The 24,927-nt window shown below is 38.8% G+C and overlaps 1 protein-coding gene across 3 annotated transcripts in view; it reads left to right on the forward strand.

Annotated features, from left to right (window-relative positions):
* The first annotated feature begins 770 nt into the window (after nucleotides 1-770).
* LOC127448998 (inactive rhomboid protein 2-like) overlaps nucleotides 771-24,927 on the forward strand; it is a 156,750-nt gene continuing 132,593 nt past the window's right edge. Inside the window, exons 1-3 of one of the 3 annotated variants that reach the window (XM_051712039.1) lie at nucleotides 771-1,290; nucleotides 5,556-5,649; nucleotides 19,261-19,398. In XM_051712039.1, the coding sequence (XP_051567999.1) occupies nucleotides 19,279-19,398 (120 nt within the window). In that variant the 5' untranslated portion in view covers nucleotides 771-1,290; nucleotides 5,556-5,649; nucleotides 19,261-19,278. The remainder of the gene's footprint in view (nucleotides 1,291-5,555; nucleotides 5,650-19,260; nucleotides 19,399-24,927) is intronic. The other 2 variants (XM_051712040.1, XM_051712041.1) reach the window with 2 other exon arrangements.

The following is a 24,927-nucleotide window of genomic DNA, read 5'->3' on the forward strand; positions in this document are numbered from 1 at the left end:
TCATTAATTTATATAGTGTTTTTTCACAAAAACATTTGTTCCAAAACAGCTTTACAGGAAATATTACCATTCAACCCATGCTAGCAAAACTCAGGTGAGATTGATGAGAAGAAACTAACTCAAATAATTTCATAATTACCAGCCTTTAGAAAGCAGAATTAAATAGTAATAATGTCAAATTCGATATAGTATGTTTAAGCTGAAGTCATTAGTGCATCAATAGCGCCACCAAGCGGAATTGGAAAAATAAACTTTGTTTTCTGAATACCCAACCCCGAAAGATATAGTCCCGCCACCAACTCACGCCATTGGTTATTAGGATGGGTGTAAGTGGGTCGCTTTAAAGAAACAGGATTTTTTTTTAAAGCACCAGGGAGAAAGAATGCTTACAGTTTTCAAGAAAATGGTTTTCTTGGTTTTCTAAGAATGGCTTACTTATAGTCATGATAATGGCAAAGTTTAAGGTCGGGGGCTCTGATGTGGCATTGAATTCATACACGTAACCAAAAGTCTAGGCTAGGCTATAGCAAGGTTTTATGTGTAGGCCATGTAGAATCGCAAGGTATTTATTCTTTGAGGGATTCTGAGAGATCTTAAAAATGATTAGAAATGTAGTTACTTTAGGCTACACAGGTTATGTATTCCACAAAGACCAATATGTTCTCTACTGTTCTATGAAATTTTACCAGTGCAACAGTCGAAAAACCAACATTATGTCTTGCCAGAGTCCGCTGTCTCAAAAGCCTATTTTAATGGATTGTGCTGGTTTTTATTCATTGCGGAAATTATTTTATTCACAAACGAACAATTTTACCATTGCCTTTCTCTTTAGTTTTGAAGAAACTACCATATTGAACATATTTATCCATCCATTCATTCACGTTAATATCTTCTAAAATATCTAAAAGTACCAGACAGTCTGTAAGGTGACACATCAACGGGTTGTATTTGATGAGCAGGGAACTCTCCCAGTTTCCCACCCGACGGCATGTAGGAAAGCGCAGCAGGAAGACAGAAATGAACCCGGGCTTCCTCATATCGCTCTTTCTCTTTTCAAAAACACCATTTAAGTAACAACTTACAACACGCATCACTTTACAGCGTTTAGTTACTTTTCTAAAGGTGAACTTCTCTCAAGTTAGTCCCGAAAGATCCGGATGTCTCCTGTTTTCTCAAAAAGGAGTGAATGAAAGAAAAGCGAAACTCGTGGAGTGTTGGAACCCATGGCACAGACTATTGTCTAAGGTCAATGGAGAGCTTTTGGTGGACGTGCACACATTGACCTGTAAGGTGAGACAATAGTAACTGAACTTGTTACCGGGTTTGAATGAGAAACCGTGTCCATATTTTAAATATGTGAATTTCATCAGTGCATGTGATATGCTTACTGGATAATACACACGTTCGAGGGCACACGCACCCGAAAAATACACATTTATTGTATAAATCAGACTAGCTACTTGCACGAGTCGAATACAGATATTTAAATCACCTCAGACAGTAAGAATGTGTGTGTGTGTGTGTGTGTGTGTGTATATATATATATATATATATATATATATATATATATATATATATATATAAAAATTTAAAGATAAAACACCAAGTATAGTCTAAAGATAAACGAGCAGTAGGCGGAACAGTGGCTCTGTAGTCCTACCACAGTTATCTGATAGCTAATTTTTGTAAAAGGCCAAAAGTATTTCATATAAATGCCTGCGTGAGATTCGAGCGACTTGATTCTTTTGCGAATTGCTTAATGTTCAGGAAACTGTTATGAAATAGGAACTAAGCCAGTTTCAGATGATACAATGTAACAGAGGCGTCAGTTACTAATGCTTATTAAATTAATTAACAATAAAGTAAATACAATATAACATCACATAAGGGCTACATCATGAACTGAAGTTTCACCCTGACCCAAACAAAACTACAGCTCCCATCTCAAAATAAATGGTCAATTTATGAGCCTGTGTATTGTGCGTTGAAAGTATAGTTCACACAAAATGAAAATGTTCTCATCATTTACTCACCCGCATGCCATTCTGGATATGTATGACTTTCTTTCTTCTGCAGAACACAAAGATTTTTAGAAGAATACCTCAGCTCTGTAGGTCCATAAATGCAAGTGAATGGTGGCCAGAACTTTGAATCTCCAAAAATCACAAAGTCTGCATAAAAGTAATCCATAAGACTCCAGTGGTGAAATCCATGTCTTCTGAAGCGATATGACAGGTGTTTGTGAGAAACAGATCAATATTTAAGCCCTTTTTTTTTTTTTTTTTTTTTTTTTACCATCAATCTCCACTTTCAGTTCCACATTCTTCTTTTGTCTTTTTGGCAATTCGCATTCTTTGTGCATATTGTCACCTACTAGTCGGCGCTGGTCAAAGGTGGAGATTTATTGTAGGCTCTTAAATATTAATTTGTTTTTCACCCACACCTATTATATCACTTCCGAAGAGATGGATTAAACCTCTGGAGTCATATGGATTACTTTTATGATGACTTTATGTGATATTTGGAGATTCAAAGTTCTGGCCACCAATTACTTACATTGTATGGACCTACAGAGCTGAGATATTATTCTAAAAAAATCTTCATTTGTGTTCTGTAGAAGAAAGATGTCATACATATTTTCATTTTTGGGTGATCTATCCCTTTAGCTATAGCACTGTGTAAACAATTCAAAGTACTTGTAACTATTTTAACAAACATGAAGCGTTCAGAAACATTATGTTAGACCACAAACACCTGTGGAAGAGTGAATCACATGACCCTGATGTTCATATAACAGAACAGACTGAACCCTGAATTCAAAAGCACAAATTATCATTCACTCAAATATATTTTTCAAGAATTACGCATTTCAGTTTCATAGCAAGTTTCCATTAAATTGAATTGAGAAATATATGACAAAATAAAAATGATGTTTTATTATTTTAATTTGGTTAAAGATTACACAATTCAGTTTGATGGAAATGTTGCATGAAATTTATATGTATAAATCTTAAAAATATGCTTAATTATTTTTGTGTGTTCTTGCACGATTTAGTGCCATTCGCATGCCCACATGTTGTCCTCAGAAGCTTGGTGGACAACATGTTAGATGATGCTTTTAACATGTTTTTACTTGTAAAAAGTAAATCAAGATGTTTACTGGAATACAGGGATTTGATCACAGTAGCTGCTTCAGATCTCTGATCATTCACTAGAGGTTTGTTTTTAATGTGCCCATAATATCCTTTTCCCTCCAAAGCTGACCAATCATGCCATATCTTCAAAGACTGACAGACAATCAATTACTTTCTTGCTGTTCTTTGACACAGTTATACCACTCTTCAAATCCTTTAGCTTAAGGAGAGCTGAGGAATGTATGCAGGGCTTTCCACTTGCTCTTCCATTGAACATAGAGTGAATTAGTTTAAGTGGAGAGTTGGATCACCATTATCAAACCTAAAAGTTTAGTAGGGCAGGATTACTAATTCAAAAATTAAACAAACCATTGAGTGCATTTACATGCACTTTAAAAGTTCAATTTCAGTCGGATTAAAGCAATAAACCATCTTTTTAAGGTGTCGTGTAAAAGTATTAGTCCGATTGAAATCGTGCCAGTCTGGTTTTTGCAAAATCAAACTAACAGACTTAGATAATGCGATTGTAGATTGGTTCCGTCCAGCATGGATACACGCCAATCAGACTGGAATAGGCCTCGGCATTATGCGTATGCTCTAAGAAACAGAGGTGCTGCGCGACGTGTATTTAACCCGGAAGTCAAACGCAACACAAAGCAGAGAAGAAGAAGAGCAACAACAACACGTGTGTGTTTAATTCAGAAGTGATCATCTTTATGTCCTTTTCTCTTCAAAGATTTACTATCCACTGTGAGAGCTTTGGAGGGCTGAAAGGTGTGTGGCTCAAAAATAATGTTTATTTTGAACCCTAACCTTTAAGTCACTTTTATTGGAATTTCAGTTTGAAGCAATCTTATAGCGTGGGTAGTATGATTGTTCTCCCTTCTCCCTCCCTTTTCCTTTTCAGTAATATAAATTGTCTGTCTTTATTAAAAAAACAAAAAAAACAATATATAACTTTTTCATAATCTTATGTTGACTATTTTCACAAATTCCATCATAAAATACAATTAAAGAGGGTAACAGGTGCATACTATGGCCATGGTTAGCACACTTGCATTGGCATTAGAGCCATGAATGCAGTATGTAAACATTAAAAATTACGCATTATCTACTGCATACATCTTTCAGTCATCATCGAGTGGTTATAACAGCTTCTTTTACTGATCCCATGTGGTTTCCATTTAAAGAATGAGGCAGAAAGCGTGATTTTGAATATGTAGCCTGAAGCAAATGACAGGTAGGCCCTCAGATACAGAACTGTTTCAAGTATTCAGACAACAAACTGATTCTAGTGATCGCTATGAAAATATAGACAAACCATATATTTTCTAAATCGTCTGTTTATTCACGATATCTCTCCTCAGTCTAAATGTTATAATGTCTTCACACAGAGTTTTTAATGATGAAAATGAAGCAAAGCAGAGCTTGTAGATTTAGAACAATCCAAGAGCAAAATGTGTTGTCTTGTGCCTTCGGACATCACCATAATCACAACGGATAAAGTACATATCATCTGCACCAAAATCAATGCATAAAGAATGTAAGAAATGCACGTGGCTATAAAGTTTTCCATGTTGTGTGTGTCTCACTGTTGAGAAGCTACTTAGCTGACTTCTTCAGTGCTCTACGATGACACAACATGTAACCTGCGAAATGTGTACGTCAATTCCTCAGCTGATGTCCTTTCTTCACTAATTCCATTGTGCATAGTGACATGTAAAATTGGACAGAGAAATGAAGACTGCAGCTTGACAATGCAAAAATCCCTGATATTTTTCTTGGATTTTGGAAGAACTACCCATGTAAATGATTTCATTAAATATCATTGAGATATTTATCAAAAACTTTAGTTTTAAGCTCTTTGGCCTGGTACCAAACTGTTGATCCGTTAATAATGGATATCTGATATGCATCTTCTTTTCTTGTTTCATTTGTCCCTTTGTCAACAGTTTATTTAGGTAGTTGGCAAATAACAAATAAATGTAACCTGAAATCTTGGAATAAATGTATTTAAGGGAACATGCATATTTTACGTGCTGTAGCCTAACTGTTCGCCATTTCTTCAATACCAACTATTCACCTTTTTTAGTGACTTTTTAGCTTTTGCTGTTCTTTTAAACCCCACCCCCACCCTCCAGAGTAAAAATTTGCATATCCTTATGAAGAGTTTGTCTAGGAAGAACTGATACTGCTGAATCATAAGAGCTTTTATCTGGCCGCCTTCCTATGTGAACAGAGAATTGACCTTTCTGTGTTTTGTTATTGGTTGTGTCATAAAAACGCAATTATCCTGATTCTGAAAAGGTCTCTATTTTGTTATCTGGAGTGAACTACTGTCAATTTGAACTCTTTCAACATTCTTAATACATTGTGTAAGAGGTGACTGTTCTGGCCATAACTATTTCTTTGTGTATTTAGCAGGAAGACTGAAGATAAGCCAGTGAGGTGACTGTTACTCTTTTGCCTTCTAACCGTCCAGAAATCAAGACAAACAGTGTTTTCTTCTGACATAGTAAGTGTAATGCATTGTGTTTTGGTTGGTGTGCAAGGCATTTTGTTGGTTCACTGAAATATTATAATTCTATCCTCATTTACTCAATCCTCATGCTGTTTTAAATCTGTTTGACTTACTTTCTTCAGCAGAATAAAAACAAAGATATTCTGAAGAATATATGAGGTGTTTTTGTCCATACAATGCAAGTCAATGGGGTCCAAAACTTTCAAGCTTCAAAAAGGACATAAAGGCAGAATAAAAGTAATCCATATGATTCAAGTGGTTTATCAATTTCTTCTGAAGCGATACGATTACTTTGGGTGAGAAGTTCTTATGCACTATAAGTCTTGACATCCACAGTCTCAAGTGAGAAGATTATTCACACACTTCCACATGCATGATGCATGTAGAGAAGGCTGTACACAAACCAGACACAGTGGTGACAGCATGGTGGTTTTCACTCCCAACAGGGCTATTTGAAAATTTAGTTGCGGGTTAAAATGGTAGAGTCATGAGTTTTTTGGGATATTTTAAAAATGTACCTGGGGTCACCAAAAGGTTCAAACACAGTAGTTTTCAGTTACCAGTGCCATTTTAGAAATTCAGTATGCACAGTAAGCCAGGATTAATTTAATCCATGAAAGAAAGTGTCCAATAATAGGGCAGTTACTGAGATCAAGCAAGTAGTTTTCAGATGGTCATGTGATGCTAATATGGCTGCCCCCATGAGGCACCCCTGCCCCATGTAGAATAAAAGAGCTTTTATAAGGTTACAATACTGAACTATGACTGAACTCTTCATCTCACATGACTGGTCATGATTTTTATACATATGTATCAAAATTACGATTAATTTCTTTAGAAGTAAATAATGAGTGAATCTTTAAAGCTGAAGTATGTAACTTTTTCTTTTAAAATCCTTTCTTCTATACAAGCTTAATATGCAGAGACAACTATAAGTAAGCCATTCATAGGTTAATTTTTTCAAACTTTAAGCACTGTCTTGCTGTGGCGCTATGAAACTTGCTCTTTGTTTTGATCTGCCCGCTTAGACCGGAACTATCACTTTGTTTGACCAATGGCAGACGGGAGCGTATTCAGAAACCTGTTTTGAAAACAAAGTTAATTTTTGCAATTCCATTTGATAGAGCTAGTGGTGCAGAAATGACATACTTCAGCTTTAACAATACAGGGATTTTCCAGGATTGACCAGGATGTGGGCTGCCTCACTGGATAAAGTGGAGAATAGGAGCAGGAGCATGCACTAGATCCAGCCCTTACCTGAATCAAAACCTTCTCTGTGCTGCCCGAACTTCACTGCTCCCTTCCGATCACCGCGAGAACATTTACTTTCAGTTATAACTCACTCACTTTAGACTTTTTATTTCCACGTTGAAAATACATTTTCAACGACAGCTGGCGACTTCCGGTGACGTGTGCGATGGTGACCATGAGCGACAGGATGTGGACGTGTAGAGATGCAGCAAAGTTGACAAAAGTTTAACTTTATGCAAATGTGGAGTAATATCGTGCTGCGACTACCAATGAGAGAAGTCAGCGGAGCTCACGTCATCTGTCTCCTGTGAGATAATGGAACCGAGTGCAGGAAAGACAGAGCATAGGTGAATTTCGGACTGGGTCAATGGGGCCAGTGCCAAGGGGCCCGGGGGGACTCTGGGCTGCAAGGTCTCATGGCCCATCAACTTTGAAAACAAATATTTATATATGCCTAAATATGCAGCCTGGTCTCATGAAATTCTTGTGAACATGACAAGGTTTTTTCAATTCAAAATTTACGTGCTGCATATCAAGTTTGCCTCAAGGTTTTCAGTGAAATGGCCAGCTGGGGGAGCCAAAAGCAAGTAAAATGGTGTCGTATTCAGACGCGTTTTTAAGGTGAATTTTAGATAATAATTTTTTTTTAAAAAACATACCTCCCTAACCTAACATTTTTGCCTGAACCTAACCACTAGTGTTTTAAAATATAAATGAGACGTTTAAAAAAAGATATCCTTGATAGTCGCGTGGCATCATGCAAGGGTCGGACGTGTGAACGGCGCTAGTTTTAATACTTTTTGTGTCATAAACTGGTGAGATTCGATACACCCTGTTCCATAACTGTTCTATGAAGACAATATGTCAAAGAATTCAAAATCCTCGGGCTCTGGAGACATTAAAAGACACTTACGTGCTCAAGCTGAAGCCCCTGAGTAACAGGCCGGAAGCCCGGAACTCAATTTGGCCAGTGAGGTGAAAGAGATCCAGCGTCAACTGTTGAACATGACGGCAATGCTGATGAAGGTCATTGCTGACTTGGAGGATCTTGCTGTAATACGTCGATTGATCACTGCCATGGAGACGAAATGGTTACAAGAGTGTCGGATGTTGAGAAACGGATCAACTATCTGGAGTCATCGGAGAGGGAATTAGCTGCTAATCCGCTAGCGACCAAGGCGGACTTGGAACGCGTTTGGGAAAAGTTGGAGGACCTTGAGAATCGGAACCGGCAAAACAATGTCCGAATTGTTGGAATTCCTGAGTGATCAGAGGGTCAGAATATGGTGGAATTTCTGGATGGACTCTTTCTGAGTCTGCTCGACATAACAGGCCATAAACTGGAAATTGAGCTAGCTCACAGGGTTCCGGCTCAGTGATCCGCTGAGGGAGACAGGCCCCGATCAGTTCTGGCCAAATTTGAGATCATCCGATAAAGATCTTGTATTACGCGAGGCGAGGAGTAAAGGAAGGCTTTCTTGGAAGAACCACAACATTTTATTGTTCCCAGACTTTGCGAATTTGAAAAGAGAGAAACGTGATCGATTCAAGGAATGCAAGAAACTCTTACATCAACGGAAGATCGCTTTTGCCCTGATGTTCCTGGCCAAATTGAGAATAAATGCTATGGATGGCCGCAAAGTATTTACTTGTCCCCAACAAGGATTGTCCTTCATAAAGTCAATGAAATGAGTAAGTCATTGTGTGGTGCTCGCGTTGCAGCCGAGTGGTTCTAATTCATTGAACATTCACTTGACCATCTGAGGAAAATGGGCGCCTTTTTTGTTTGTTTTTGTGCTGGTTCTGCCTAGCGGCTGGAGTTTGTTTTGTGAAGTAACACTCCTTCGGGACAGTGTTGTGGATGAATCTGCACGTTCTTTGTGCTTATGCCTTCTATTGGCTGGAGTTTGTTTTGTGGAGTATTTTTTGCAGGACATTGGAGTGATTAGGTCATCTGCTGCAATCACGTAACAGCCGGCTCACTGAACATTCGTCTTACAGATATTTGGAGACTTTTGAACCCATCTGGTAGGGACTATACATTCTTTTCATCAGTTCATAAGATTTATTCTAGAATTGATTTTTTTTTTTACATATATCTAAGTCCCTCATTTCATCTGTTGTTGACTGCTCAATCGGAAACATCTTAGTCTCAGATCACGCCCCGGTGAGTTTAGAGGTGTTGCCACATATGGAGAAAAATAAATAATATAGTTGCCGCTTTAATGTATCCCTTTTGCAAAATCCTGATTTCCAACAAATGTTAAAGGCTGAAATCAATGTTTATATGGAGACCAACTGGTCCTCAGTATCCTCTGTGGGTGTGGCTTGGGAGACACTAAAGGCGGTTCATAGGGGTCGGATCATACAGTATGCCTCATTCATCAAAAAATCTAAAGTACGAGAACTTGTGGAGCTGGAAGGGAATATTAAAAGTGCCAAGGCAGATCTGAAGCACCGAATGTCATTTGATGACCTCAGAGAATTGACCCAATTATATCTGTATTTCAATACTATTTTGTCGCGGAAGGTGGAGTTTTGGCTATTCACGGCAAGACAGTCATACTTTGAGTCGGAGGACAAAGCAGGGAAGCTTTTGGCTAGATATATAAAGCAGAGAGTCTTTTTCTACCATTCCCTCAGAGAAATCTGCTGGTGGTGAAATTTTTGCCTTGGCCATTGATATTAATGCTTTTAAAGTATTCTATCTTGATCTTTATAGTTCCACGTCTTCATCTATTGATGAAGATATTACAAACTTTGTGGAACCATTAGAACTCCCTAAATTGATGACTAAGCAAAAAAATTCTCTTGATTCTGAGATAACCTTGGAGAAGCTTGGTGAGGTAATTAAGGCCTTGCTCTGGGGCCAGATGGCTTTGCTGCTGAGTTTTTTAGATCTTATGCTACAGAATTGGCTCCACTTTTGCTAGAAGTTTATACGGAATCATTAAAGAATGGAAAGCTTCTGCCAACCATGATGCAAGCCCGGATCAGTCTGATTCTTAACTAGGACAAAGAGCCAAGCGTGTAAGAGTTACCATCCAGTTTCCCTGATCCAGCTAGACGTTAAAATATTGTCAAAAATCCTGGCTAATCGATTAAGTAAAGTTATGACATCTCTTATACATTTAGATCAGGTGGGATTTATTCGGGGCCGCAGCTCTTCTGATAACATTAGGCGTTTCATCAATATCATGTGGTCAGTGGTGAATGATCAGACTCTGGTCGCTGCCATCTCACTTGATGCCAAAAAAGCATTTGATATGGTAGAATGGGATTATCTTTTTAAGATTTTGGAAATGTATGGGATTGAGCGTACATTTATTAGATGGATTAAGTTACTTTATATTCACCCGGTAGCGGCGGTACAAACAAATGAATTAATTTCAGATTATTTTACTCTGGATAGGGGCACCAGGCAGGGTTGCCCTCTTTCCCCATTATTGTTCTGTCTTGCCCTGGAACCATTAGCAGCCGCGATAAGAAAGGAGGATGATTTTCCAGGGGTGATGGCGGGAGGTGTGGTGTATAATCTTCTGCTTTACGCAGATGGTATTTTATTATTTGTCGCTGAACCTACTAGATCTATGCCTTGCCTCCACAGAATTATTAATTCCTTTTCTAAATTCTCGGGATACAGAGTTAATTAGTCTAAATCCTAAGCTTTGGCTCTGACAGCATACAGCACAATAATGGCTTTTCAGCTGGGCGCCTTTCAGTGGCCCAAACAGGGCATTAAGTATTTAGGTATTTTTATTACCAGCAAATTTGTGTGATTCTTATAATTTTGGCCCTTTAATAAAAAGGTTTTCGAGCGATGTGTGCAGGTGGGCTTCATGACATTTATCTGTGATTGGATAATTAATGTTATTAAAATGAATTGTATTCCAAAATTCAACTACCTGCTACAGTCTCTCCCTATAAAGTCCCCCTCTCTTATTTCAAGCAACTTGATAGCATAGAGAATTCCTTCATTTGGATTGGGAAACTTCCCAGATTACATTTCAGTAAGCTGCATAGGCTGATTGACAAAGGTCGGCTAGGCCTACCCAAGATTTAGTTTTATTATTATGCATTCGGTCTCAGACATTTGGCTCATTGGTCGCTTCCACCTGAGAGAGCCCCTCCTTTTGTATTGAACAGGAACTTCTTGCCCCTATTTCGCCATTGCAAAGCCTTTCTATTAAACTAACCGGAGAAGTTAAATTACACCCCGTGATCTTGCATTTGCACTCGGTATGGACAAAATTGTCCAGAGTGTTTAATTTGGACATTTAAATAAATGTTGCCATGAGCTTATGGCTGAACCCCAAATTATGTATTAATAAGTTCCCTTTTTGCTGCTCAGAGTGGATTGTGAGGGGGGGTTACTACACTCGGTGTCCTATATGAGAGTGGAGTGTTGAGATCCTTTGAAAATTTGGTTCAACATTTTGGAATTCCCAGATCTCAATTCTTTAGGTATTTACAGCTGCACCACCTGCTCTGTACTATTTTTGGGAGGAGCATACACCTCTCTAAAGCAGCAGATACTCTGGGGAGTGGTGATTACTGCTTTTTGAAAAGGTCATGAGGCATCAGTGTATTACTCCCTGCTAATTCAGAGTCTGGGGGACGGAGCTTCAACTTCTCTCAAGAGATTATGTGAGAAAGATTTAAACTTGGTATTGAAGGAGGGAGAGTGGGCTAGGATTCTAGACAATTTCAAGTCTGCATCTAGAGACGCAAGGGTGCGCCTTATGCAATTCAAGATTTTACATCGATTCTATGGGAGCCTCTCTAGATTGCATAGGCTTGGTCTACACACCCATCTGCTGGCGATGCCAATAAGAGGATGTAGACATAAACCATGTCTTATGGTGGGGTGTTAAGATCCAGGAGTTTTGGTTGAAGGTTCAGAGATTTGTGTGTGATGTATTGGGCACTCGGGTTTCATTTTGCCCCAGACTCTGTATTTTGGGTGATGGGGCGGTCATCGATATTGAGAATAGACACACAAAGAGTTGGGTCCTAACCAGTGTCATGATCGCCAGACAGATATTTTTAAGGGGATGGAGGTAGGCTTGAGTGCCCTCATTTCAGGAGTGGTGCTCGGAGATGGGGAGGGTGGCGGCCTTTGAAGAAGGATCATTTAGAAGACTGAGGAAATTGAACTTGTTTGTGGAGAAATGGGGCAGATATCTGACATTGTGTGATTATTATTTTTTGTTTTATTTTTTATTTGTATTTTTTTGTATATGTCTATAATCATGTACGACCACTGAGATGTTGTTGGGGGCCAGGGTTGGGGATTAGGAGGGGGTGGGGTGATAGTGGGGGTTAATTGTTGATTCTGTGTATATATGTTTTGTTTTTCTGTGTTCAATATGTGAATCAATAAAAAATTGTTAATTAGAAAAAAGATATCCTTACCAAATCAATGCCTAAATCTAACCATTAGTGATTTAAAATGCAGAAGCGAAATAAAAAAGCACATTTTCTGAAGCAACTACCCCATTTTGTGCTGCTTCTGTGACTCTGTAATGTCACATGTCAGCTTGAGTTTATGGCTGGACTTGTACCGCGGTCCTCCGAATCTAAGTCCAATGCCCTATTAGGTGGGCTACCGTGCAAGCTATCCGTGTTGGAATAAGTGTATGTATGGAGGTAAGTCTGTAATAAAAGCATTAAAATGTGTTGTTTTTCAAAAGATGTGTTTGAGTAAAAGTGTGTTGATATCATAAAATAGCACGGCCTGAGTAATACAGAGAAAAAATTAGTAATTATAAAGTCATTATCAGCCATATTTAAGTCAGGATTTGAGTGAATAAAACACACAGTTGTTGTAGAGTCTCTAGTGTTCATTTCTCCTGGAAACTGCAGGGAATTTTACCTGGAGACACGTTTAACAAGCTTTGCAAAAATGTATATATAGTCACGTTTTCACTATGAGACTAGGTTGCAAATATGTGGGCCCCACAGCTTATTTAAGGCCCCCTCAACAGGTCCCTGTGACTATGAGGGCCCCCAGCCCTCTTATAGGGCAATTTTGCCTTTCTGTTTCTAATGTTCTAATTACATTTTTTGAGGAACTCTTATAATGCCGTGTGTATCATATTTGATACATGACTTTCTAAAGCCTCTACATCATCACGATGTGTATGTGATGTCTACTCTCTCCTGGTGAATGTTTTCATGCTTGTTATATAATTTTCCAAAATAGCTACCATTATGTTTTGATGCAGTCATCTTTTTTTATGTGAAATCTTTGCTGATTTTGATAAAGTGAAATTAACAATAATGTTTATTTTGTTACTGATATTTCAAAATGTGTATTTATTGATTTCAACAACATGTGCTTAAAATTTCATTATTTTTGTAGAAAAATAGGTTTAAACAGGTTTAAAAATATATAATTTTCTGACTATTATTTCATATGTTAGGCTTTATATGGTTAAGCTTTATTATTTGTATAAAAGGGCTGTCGAACAAAAACTTTTATTATACTATTCATTGCTATAACTGCATGTTTTCCCTACATTACAAAAAATAACTTGGCTTAGGTGGTTGGGAAAAATATAATATTGATATTTTATTTTGTGTTCAAAAGTACTGATTAAACTAGATACGTAAAGTTTGTCGAGACAAACTGTAATGTTGGTCTGACAAAACATTGTCTGAAAGTTTAAAATAGTTTTAAATGCTTTAAGTTAGAAAATTTTTACCATAAGAAAGAAAGAAAGAAAAAAAGAAGAGTGTATCTTCAAGCAGATTAAAGGACTTGTGTGTAAGTTTTGACGGGTGAAATTTGAAATCACGAACATTAAAAAACAGACTCTTAACTCATTTTAACATTCTGTCAGTGTAATGTAGTCTAGGGGATTTCTGGACAACTTTGAAAAGCTGTAGGATCATTTCAAACAGAATTTCCCAAAAAATGACCACTATTTTTGAGCCCCACACCTTTCAGCCCTTTGAAGCTCTCACAATGGAGGGTAAAGTCTTTGAAGGAAATAAATTGTAGGGATGATCACTTCTGAATGGAACGCACCCCATCATTCAGATGAGTTAAAAAGAGATAGCAGCCCGAGCCAGAACTTCCTGAACTCTTTGCCGAATTTCACCAAACCCTTGCATAGATACTTTAACATATATAACTTAGGTGTTGACAATAGATATAGTGTACCTAGCCAAGATCAGCTCACAGTATTTGTTAAATTCATCAATATTTAAAGTGTTTGAAGTTAAAATATTTTATAATTTATAATGGCCTCTGTAAATATATGCATTTTGTATGCATAATTTGTGGTATTTGTATTGAGTGCACATTATATATAACAAACATTAAAATGGTACTCTTTAAGAACAGTGGCTGTTCAGTGACCATGTTTCGGTTGAGTGGTTTCTTTACCACATCCGTGCTGTGTGTTTGGATTAATCTGACTGTAAATAACAGAACAGGTATTAAAAGAAACTTAAATAAATTAAAATAGATGCATATATCTCAACTTTAAAAGATAAATGGACCGGGGGGGGGGATTGGTCCCAAAAGAAAACTGGCCCCGGGGTCCTTGCTAGTCATAATATGCCTCAGGGACAGAGGAATTGTTGTTGTCATTGATTTCACTATTCTATAACATTTGTCTGTAACCACATACATTGACATAATAAAACAATGGTGTGTGGAAAACAGTGTTAGAAATTGACAGTATTCTGAGTGAGTTTGATTGCTACACTGAAAGATTGTTCATTGATATGATTAAGCATTGCTGGAGTTTATAACACTTTCCCCTCCAGAATGCAAATTTTTAGTGGGATAATGTAGATTGGATGATGTACCAGATATTGTCGATGCTGTAAGTGGGTTTAATTCATACATAAATAGATTGTTCGTCTTGTTCATGTTATGATGCATTAAGTACATCTGCAGCTTATATAAAAACACTCTCCCCTGCAGAATGTTTATTATAAGAGGCAAAACAAATGATTCCTAGTTAAATAAGAATAATATCTTATTTTTACAGGCAAAATATCTCATGTGATGAGATTTTCTAAAGCTGTGGCCATTTGTGCAGCTGATCGAGACAAGTGAAATTTAGCAACGTAACCGCTGACAGTGTGAACGGGGCTTCAGGCAGCTTTTATGGCTCAATTAGACACCCCCTTGTGGCCAGAGAGGGAAGGGAGAATGTAACTGCAAGGAGAGAGTTGTAGCTAGTTGTGACAGGCACGTGCACGCTCAGGAGTTTTTCATCATCATGAAGCGCAAAAGACAAATAAAAAAAGGAAGAGGAGAAATCAAATGCAGCCAGAGAAATGAATGTAAGCCAGCTACTGGCTAGATGGTGTTTGTTTGTTGTCATGCATTAAATTGCAACAATTTGTTAGCTAACGTTTTGCAGTTGTGTTCTGTTTGTAGGGCTTTACTGGTTGTTTAGATCAGTGTTACTATCAGAAATAATTGGTAATTATTTCTTTAGTTATTAATTAATATTTCAATTAATTAATTGAATCTAACTCCTTAAAACCTCATATGGGGCTCCAGTAAATGTAGTGCACTACGTTTAGGAGCGGGTTTGGTTATTAGCAATAATTAATAATGATCAAAGTTAATTATTAATTATTAAAATCAATAGAACATTGATGAGAATCAATGTTAGCTTTTTCTAATCCTTTAAATCAACAATTATCAAAGATAATTGTTAATTGTTAGCATCGATGAAACATTAATTAAAATTAACACTAGCTTTAAATGATCTTTCAAATTAAACAATTATCAAAGTTAATTATCAATTATCAAAAATCACTAGAATATTAATAAGGATTAATATTGATGGGGCAACACCCTGGAATCAGGGACTAATAACCAGATAGTATAACAATCTCAATATTAGATTGTTTTCTTAGGAAAACCGGCATCTGAAGAATATCGATTTTCGAGAAAAAAACAATGAATGAAGGCTTGAATCCGAGCACTGACATCCCGTCAGCATGACACAGGTGTATGCAAAACAAACCAAAACACTTCTCTTTGAAGTATAACAAAGTTTATTTATGCAGTAATATCAATTAATAATTAATGCAATGCAGTCAATAAACTTCCGACTTACAACTACAAACTAAACAGTGATATGATTAGATATGGAAATCAAAATAATCCTATAACGTGTGTGTGTGTGTGTGTGTGTGTGTGTGTGTGTGTGTGTGTGTGTGTGTGTGTGTGTAAGGAGGGACGCGCACAAAATGGCGGACGTGACTCTCGTGGAGAGTATGTCACACGATACTTCCGGCCAGAGAATATGGCCGTGAATGTGGGCGGAGAGAAACCAGTCAATGGTAGTTTAGGGACAAAGCTGAGCTTTATCACGAAGCTATCTACTAGCCAAAAATGTGTGCGAGAATGTTTGTGAGGAGTTGTGTGTGTGTGTGGTTAGTACGAGAGAGAGAGAGAATAAAGTGACGGCCCCAAAGCCGATTTCGCGATCGTGGGAGAGAAAGCAGCTGTTAGTTTATCAATTAGAGACATGGTGGATGGCTCGTAAACCGTCCCGCGGTCTTAGATTCTTTAATGGATAAACTCAGTGTGCCGGTCTCACCCGTGATGGTGGAAATGCACAACAGTCCAATGTGGTTGGACTACAATACAGCAAATTTCATTCGTGATAATTAATACCCTGAGTATTAGCAATGAGCGGACACGGCGGTTCGTAAACTGTACAAGCAATAACGTTGATACACAAGAATAACACACTATAATATTCTATCTCTGCCCAGACGTAAACCTCTTACTTGAATCGCATGAGGACACAGGTAGAATGTGTGTTCATCCATCCTTTAACTCCGACTCGTTTCCTCGAGGCTCGGGTGATGACAGGAGGCCGTTTCCTCACTCTGTCGGTGGGCGGTACGGCTGCTGATTCTTGGCGGGCTGGCAGAGAAATCAGCAACGTCGACTTGATTGAAGATGGAAGAGAAATCTTTAATCTCTTCACTTCTGCAGGCAAACGGATGAAGATGCGGATTGCTCGGCGGTCTCCTTCGGATCCGTTAGAGTGTTCGGTGGAACACAGAGTAATCTCAACTCGTCCAGTGAGATGGAGATTGTATGGCCACAGTTTCAAGTCGGACGTTACTTCCTTGTGCCACAAGGCTACACCTGAGAGCAGCGATGAGCTGCGTCTATGCATGGTGAGCAAAGTTGCTGGAAGCAAATCCCGGAAGCATTTCAGAGGTATTTCTACTCCTGATGATGTCATGGTTGAGGTGCGTTCTGTCGTGTGCCTCATCAAATAATGGAGTTGAGAGTTCGATCCTTTAGTGAGCAGCGCTTCATGGGATTTGTAGTCTGTTTTGGACTCCCTTTGTTTGATTTTGGCGCGATTTTTAGCACTTTGTTATTTTGGCTCAAACCTAAAGAGAAAGCACAAAGCTGCTTTTAGATCAGTTGTCTTTCCTCAGCCACTCCTACAGAATAGATTTGCACAGACTTGAGGGGTGTCCAATTTCCAGAAATGTCTTCCTGATTTCTCGATCTGTTCCACTATGGACCTCATAACTGTTTTCTGATTAATTGCATATGGCCTGAAAAGCGATGCATGAGGAGTGAGACAGTTACACCCTCTGCTGTGACTGTTAAGTGACAGGCAGTGTATGCATTACAAATGTGTTATTTGTAATGAAATGTGTGGGAAACCCTGTCACACCTTCTTTTAAAACCTTTCCTCTGTATGGGTGGAGTCTGGGTTGTTTACTCTGGCAAATTCAGAAAGTCACTGAAATAACTGGATGATCTCTAAATACATAATTAAGGGTGGTTAAATGGCATTGTTTCTCCTTTTTAAAACTGTTCTTTTCAGTCACCTCTGCAGGGTCTGGTTATGCCCTCAAGTACAGCTATAATTTTTGAAGCTGTGATCAGTCACAAACATTTTTATAACCTTTCCAAAACACATTGAAAATGAGTAATGACGTTGTGGTCAGTAATAAAAATATTGGGCGCATTAAGCCAGCATCACACTAGCCGATTTTTTCAGTGATTTTCAGGTGTGAGCTTCATTTACGTAATCGCCGGACAGTACGAGAGAGAAAGAGTGTGCATTAGCGTCTGCCAGCGGGAGCTCGTTAATCCCTTGATTGTCGGAGCTCCCTGCTGAGTTAAAGTTTCCAGCAACGGGATAAAAGGATCTAACATGACAGAAAAATATTTTGTCACTGGAGCGGGCTCTTGTGTTCTCTTCAAGTGACCAATGAGCTTCTTCTTTTACTGAAGAACCAACAAGACGTCACGCTGATCTTAACGGTTTCATCGCACTCAGCTGCATATCATCACAAACGCTGATTGTAATCCATAGTGATTCTCTCACCAAGCATTTTTCCTGTGTTTTTCTCCTGCACTAAAATTACTAATAAAACCAGTGGAGGCACAACAGTCTGTTTTTATTGAACGTAATTTGTACACTCACTGAAAGCTGCATATGGACATGCATGTCCCACGGCAAGCCTCAAGGGGATAAATTCACAATAATACACTTTCACAAGGTAAAGTTACTCTATTAATCACTTCCTAAATCACTCTATTACAGTTAATTATGCTCACGCAGTAATTTGGCGGGCTCCACATGACAAGAAATCGGAGAGAGAGAGAGAGAGTTGCAGAGAGCTGGTATGTCTTTCACCCCTCCACCATTCTTAATCGGCAAGTGTGCTATACCTTCGTTTGAAGAGAGCTGCTAGTGTGGTGCCAGCTTTAGGCGGCTTCCAAAGGTAAACGTTGGAAGCTAACAATGGTACACTAACAATCCCGAGAAATCCAGGCTACGAACAATTTATTGTACCTTACTGAACCGTGTTCAAGTGGAAATGCTACTGGAACCATTACTCACCATGCTCAGAACTGTTTGGCCTGATAGTGGAAAAGGTTTATCTATTTAGGGCTGTTAGGGCTAAACCAAATGTTTTATATTGTAGCTAGTATAATAAATTAGCGTCAATGACTTTACATTTGACAATCCATTTGCACAGTTGCCCGTATGTTTTTTTTTAATGGGATTTTTGCCTTTTAATTTGTTGTGATTTTGACAATGTAGAAGTGACAGGAAATAATAAGGATAAGGATTGGTGTGGGATCAGGAAATGACCTTATTGCCTGATTTGAACTCTGGTCACCCACATATAACCACAACTTGCTAGGCCACATCTTCAGTGTCAGTATGTTTTTTTTTTTTAAGACTCTTGTAAATTTTTATCCTCACATTTAGCACAAACTGTTGTTGAAGGGCTTTTCAAAAAGTGATTTGAGTCTTTTTTTTCCAACTATTTTGGATTGTTTAATTGGGTACAATCATTTATCTGCTCTATTTGTTTTTTTTAAAGACCTGAACATTAACTAGGATGACATCTGAGGAAGAGGAGGCCTCAAACAGCAACAATGACCAATCAAAAAGCAGACTGAAGAGCAAGAAGCCGCCTAGTCTGATGATCACCGTTCCAAACCCTGAGCAAGACAAAAAGGTATGAGTGTACTGTAAAGGCCACCACACTGGGCCAAGGACCCAATCTAGTAGAGTGGTGAAGCTTTCTGTGTGTTCGTCTTTTCTGGCACATTTGGGTGTAACATCTTAAATTATTTGGTTTATTTTAGACTAAAGCTGACTCCAATTGTAAAAACATCTAATTTAAGTTGATATTTAAATTATTATTGATCATTATTTGAGATTTCATCTCAATTTTGATACTTGATTATTCTAATTAATTCTATACTTTAATTTGTGCGTGTTCATTTGGAATCCATTGTCGCTTAGTCTCACTCCAGCCGTGTACGCGATCTCGCATCACAAACTTGTCAGTTTTGGTTGTTAGACAGGTCACGACTAAAACTTGCCCCCAGCAGCAGACAGAATTTCTCTAAATTCTCAAAACTTTGTTCTCAAAAAACTAGTTGCCATGTTTTCTACTGCTGTAGGAATGAGACTATTTTACCAGCCGCACCGAGACATTTTAAATGAAACCAAAAAGCAACTAGAATCTGCAGACTGTCATCCACAAAACCTGACAGTGAAACCATTGCAAAGCTCATGTGTTTACTTGCACGACCCTCTTCTTCAGCGCTGCTGAAACTGAACTGCGTTGCACTATCAGCATCTCATGATGAGCAGTGGTCGCACGAAGGGTTTGTCTACGCTGCACTCTTCTGTTGACTAGCGCTGTTTTGTCAAACTTTAACAGCTGTTTTATACATCACGCCGAAGTGGTGCGTCACGACAACTCTTGCAGCAAACAGCACCTATGCTTTAACATCAGCAGCATTTCTGCTGTGGAATCTGTGCTCTATAAACAAGATGAAGTTATAAAATGGTTATCAGGAGTGAGATATTGGTAAGTATTACAAACTTGATCGTCAATAAACCTTGTGCGATTTCCAATCAGAAGTGATCATCCCTATGTCCTTCTCACTCCGAAGGGCAGAGCCCTTGAAGTGGGAACTATGGAGGGAGCAGGGCACTCATGTCTCATACTGTATATTATAGATCAGTGGGATCGTTCGATCAGATCAGACTGTGCTTAAGGAAACTGAATAAATAAAAAGCTAAATTCCAAATGAATAAAGCTCTGTGCGATGGTCAATGACACTCAACAGCCACGAAAAATAAAGAAAGAATTTTTTTATCCTGCGCAGTGTGTGCTGTAAGCACTGACAAAGTCTTTTGAACACAAGTGCTGCTGCTTCGATCCATTTAGCCACCCACCACTTTTCTCCCATGCAAAATATGGAACCTGCAGCTACCGAGGAAACATGTAAAACTGCCTTTTGTTACTAAACGTTTTTATAATGACTGGAAATATGAGGTTTTACACTGAGAAGATAATAAACTGCTGCTTTCTTTAAACATGAAAGAGCATGTTCATTCAGAATGATTTTTTCTGTCATGTCAGATCCTTTTATCCCGTTGCTGGAACCATTAACTCAGCAGGGAGTTCCGACAGTCAAGGGATTAACGAGCTCCCGCTGGCAGACACTAATGCACACTAGTTTATAGGAATAGTTTACCGGTCTAATCCGCAGCTAACGGAAATGCTTGGTTGAGGTTTTTGCTGCCAAAGGAGGATCGAACAGTAATTTTTTTTGTCTCCCAATTTGGAAGGCCCAATTCCCACTACTTATTAGGTCCTTGTAGTGGCGTGGTTACTCACCTCAATCTGGGTGGTGGAGGACAAGTCTCAGTTGCCTCCACTTTTGAGACTGTCAATCTGCGCATCTTATCACATGGCTCGTTGTGCATGACACCGCGGAGACTCCACATGTGGAGGCTCATGCTACCCTCTGCGATCCACGCACAACTTGCCACGCATCCCACTGAGAGCGAGAACCACTAATCGCGACCACAAGGAGGTTACCCCATGTGACTCTATCCTTCCTAGCAACCGGGCTAATTTGGTTGCTTGGGAGACCTGGTTGGTGTCACTCAGCATACCCTGGATTCGAACATGTGACTCCAGGGGTGGTAGTCATTGTCAATACTCGCTGAGCTACCCAGGCCCCCGGATCAACCAGTTATTAAATCCAAAGGTTCACTTACTTTTTCCAGAGCACTGTGAATGTTTAATGGGATGTGTTCAGTAAAGACATGAAAGATTACAATTATTTGTGTGTTGTTAGCTTAAGCACCATCGTGTTTGTCTATACTTGTGACTTTGATGAATATGAAATCACATTTTATGACCAGTTAATGCAGAAAACCAGCTAATTCCAAAGGGTTCACATACTTTTTCTTGCCACTGTATTAAGGATCGCTCCCTATTTCCTATATAGAACTTTGTGTGACAATCACTATAGAAAATAGTGAACGAGTGAGCAATTTCACATTTTGGCTGAGTTCTATTTGTGGTTAAACTTATAGAGAAATAACTCACTCTTGGAGAAATGAAAACCGTTTTAAGTTTCTTAGGTTTCTTTGCTCTCACTTTTTCTAAACACGGAATACAATCACTCTGTTGAGCTGAAGCAGTTTTGGGCATTGTTGTGTTTGTGCTGGCCTTTTGCACCACCTCTCCTGTCATGTATGTAAAATGTCTGCACAAAAGAGGTGGCAAGATTGCAAAACAAAGTGATGTAAAACCACCTGAAGATTTCAGACACGCACTCCACTTCATAAAATGTAATCAAATGCAACCATTACTGATACACATTTGTTGACAAACAGTTGTAAATGTAATTGTTATATTAAAAAGGTGATACTGAGTCCCGTGATATATACTGGGGCTGCGGTGGCTGACCTTGGTGCCCCCTCGTAAAAAATAGGTGCATGATTCCCATGTTTAAATTTGGCTTCTTCAGTATTTTGTTTCCCACATGAATGCGTGACATGTCGTCGTAACGAATGCAGAGGTACGAGCTTCCCAGGTGCACTTGAAGGCAACATTTTTTCTTCCAGACAACCTTGCTTTAAAATATTTAAAGCTGATTCACAAACGTACTTTTACACGACAACGATGTACTAAAAACGGAAACGTTTTTTCCTTTGCGTTTTTGAAAATTTTCGTGTACAGACGACAAGGTTTTCAAAACGATTCCCGTTCACACGGATCTGCGAAAACGACTAAAAACGCTGTATTATGCATGCCAGGCCAGTAGTTGGCGATGTCACTTTGTAAAGAAGCACTATGCGCCTGCGCACATAAGCATTCTTCCACAGAGCAGTGAATACAAGCAATGAAGATGGCGATCGCTGGTCATAGCAGTGATGCAGTAAATCTACACTTTGCTGGAGAAGTGTCAATAAACTCAAAATCTTGAGCAGCACAAACACAGTCCTGTAGTCCGCCATTGTAGTTTTGAATGTCTCCCGTGTTGTTTTGAAGTACCCGTGCGCATACCTATCGACTGAACTCTCAAGATTATTCAATAAACTCTGCTCATTTTTACCATCACTTCGTCTCCTGCCTTCTTCTGTATTCCCCCTGCTGACTCTTGGGCTGGTAGGAGAGTAAGTTAACACTAGATAGTAAAGTTTGAAGACAAACTTTATGTTGGCTTGATAAAGCCTTGTCTGAAAGTTTAAAATAGTTGGAAGTTTGAAGGTCTTACAGTCAGACAGACAGAAGGAACATCATACAGATAGACAGCCAGCTGAAAGAAGTCCTATGCAACCCTGCCCCTTGCTTGTTTTTCTGAATGGCAAATTGGTTGCTAGGCAGTTACCTAGGTGATACTGAAAAGGCTCCTTGCTACCCAGAGTCAAATGAATGAAACCAGAAATTTCTATGATGTTCTGGTGCAGAGATATGTGATTTGTTACATGGTTGCTAGGGTAACCACATCTGGTTGCTAGACAGTTATCAAGGTGATACTTAGCACGGCTTCTTGCCATCCTGAGTGAAATAAGTCAACCCGGAAGTCTGTACAGTTTTCTGGTGCAGAGATATGTGATTTGTTACTTGTTTGCTAGGGTAACCCCATCTGGTTGCTAAGCAGTTGTCAGGGTGATACTATTCAAGGCTCCTTGCCATCCTGAGTGAAATAAGTCAACCCGGAAGTCTCTACGATGTTCTGGTGCAGAGATATGTAATTGGTTGCTAGGGTAACCCCATCCGGTTGCTAAGCAGTTGCCAGGGTGATACTATTCAAGGCTCCTTGCCATCCTGAGTGAAATAAGTTAACACGGAAGTCTCTATGGTGTTCTGGTGCAGAGATATGTGATTTGTTACTTGGTTGCTAGGGTAACCCCATCTGGTTGCTAGGCAGTTACCAAGGTGATACTTAACATGGCTCCTTGCTATCATGAGTGAAATAAGTCAACCCGGAAGTCTCTATGACATTCTGATCCTGAGATACGCATCTTAGTGATTTTGAATGGAAGTCAATGGTGTTTGGTTGCTAGGGTGCTCTAAATGGTTTCTAGGTCATGGCTAAGTAGTTCCGATGATGATACTTGAAGATTGATTGCTCACCCAATTCAAACAAGCCAAATCTCATGTCTGTAGGACATTCTGACCTGAAGATATCACACTCAGCCTTTTTGAATGGAAGTCAAAGGGGTTTGGTTGCTAGGGTGCTCTAAATGGTTGCTACGGCGTGGCTAAGTAGTTTCCATGATGATACTTGAAGACTGATTGCTCACCCAATTCAAAGAAGCCAACTCTCATGTCTGTAGGACATTCTGATCAGGAGATATCCATCTAAGCCATTTTGAATGGCAGTCAATTGGTTTTGGTTGCTTGGGTGCGCTAAATGGTTGCTAGCTTGTATGCAGTTGCTAGGGTGTTAAAGTGGTAGAGTGAAGGAAAGAATAAAAAAAATTACAAAAGAGTGATGTAAAGATATAAAAAGAAAGTGATGGAGTGATAGAAAGTATGAGTGGTGGAGTTATAGGATGTAGCTTGAATCCTCTAAAGGAGTTATTACAGGAAAAGGTTTTCATACCTTGAATGGAAGTCAAAGAGACATGAGGCCTATTCGGAAGTCCGATACTAGAATATCGTAATTCCCATCAGTTAGAAAAGATATAGCACACTATTTGGGATTAGTCTGAAGGTCTGTGCCGAGTTTTGTGCACGTAGCTTAAAAGCTCTAGGAGGAGTTAGAGTCAGAATTTTTAATCTCAGAATAATAATAATAATAATAATAATAATAATAAGTTTAAATAGGATTTCAGTAGGTTGGCTTTCTCAAGCCAACCTAACTAGATTTGAAAAGTTTGTGGACAAACTTTAGGTTGGCTTGAGAAAGCCTAGCCTGAAAGTTTGAAGTAGTTGTAAAAGCTTGAAGTTTGAAGGTTTTAAGTTTGAATTAGTTACAAGTTTAAGTAGTAGATTTAAAAGTTCAAAGTTTATAGATTATTAGACCATTCATTCTGTCACATAGATAGATAGATGTGTTTTTCTACTTGGTTGCTAAGGTGAGCTAATTTGGTTGCTAGGCAGTTACCAGGGTGATACTCAAAAGGCTCCTTGCTACCCTGAGTTCAATGAATGAAACCAGAAATCTTTACATTGTTCTGGTGCAGAGATATGTGATTTGTTACTTGGTTGCTAGGGTAACCC

This window comes from Myxocyprinus asiaticus, chromosome 12 (genome assembly GCF_019703515.2).
Source record: "Myxocyprinus asiaticus isolate MX2 ecotype Aquarium Trade chromosome 12, UBuf_Myxa_2, whole genome shotgun sequence".
NCBI lineage: Eukaryota > Metazoa > Chordata > Actinopteri > Cypriniformes > Catostomidae > Myxocyprinus > Myxocyprinus asiaticus.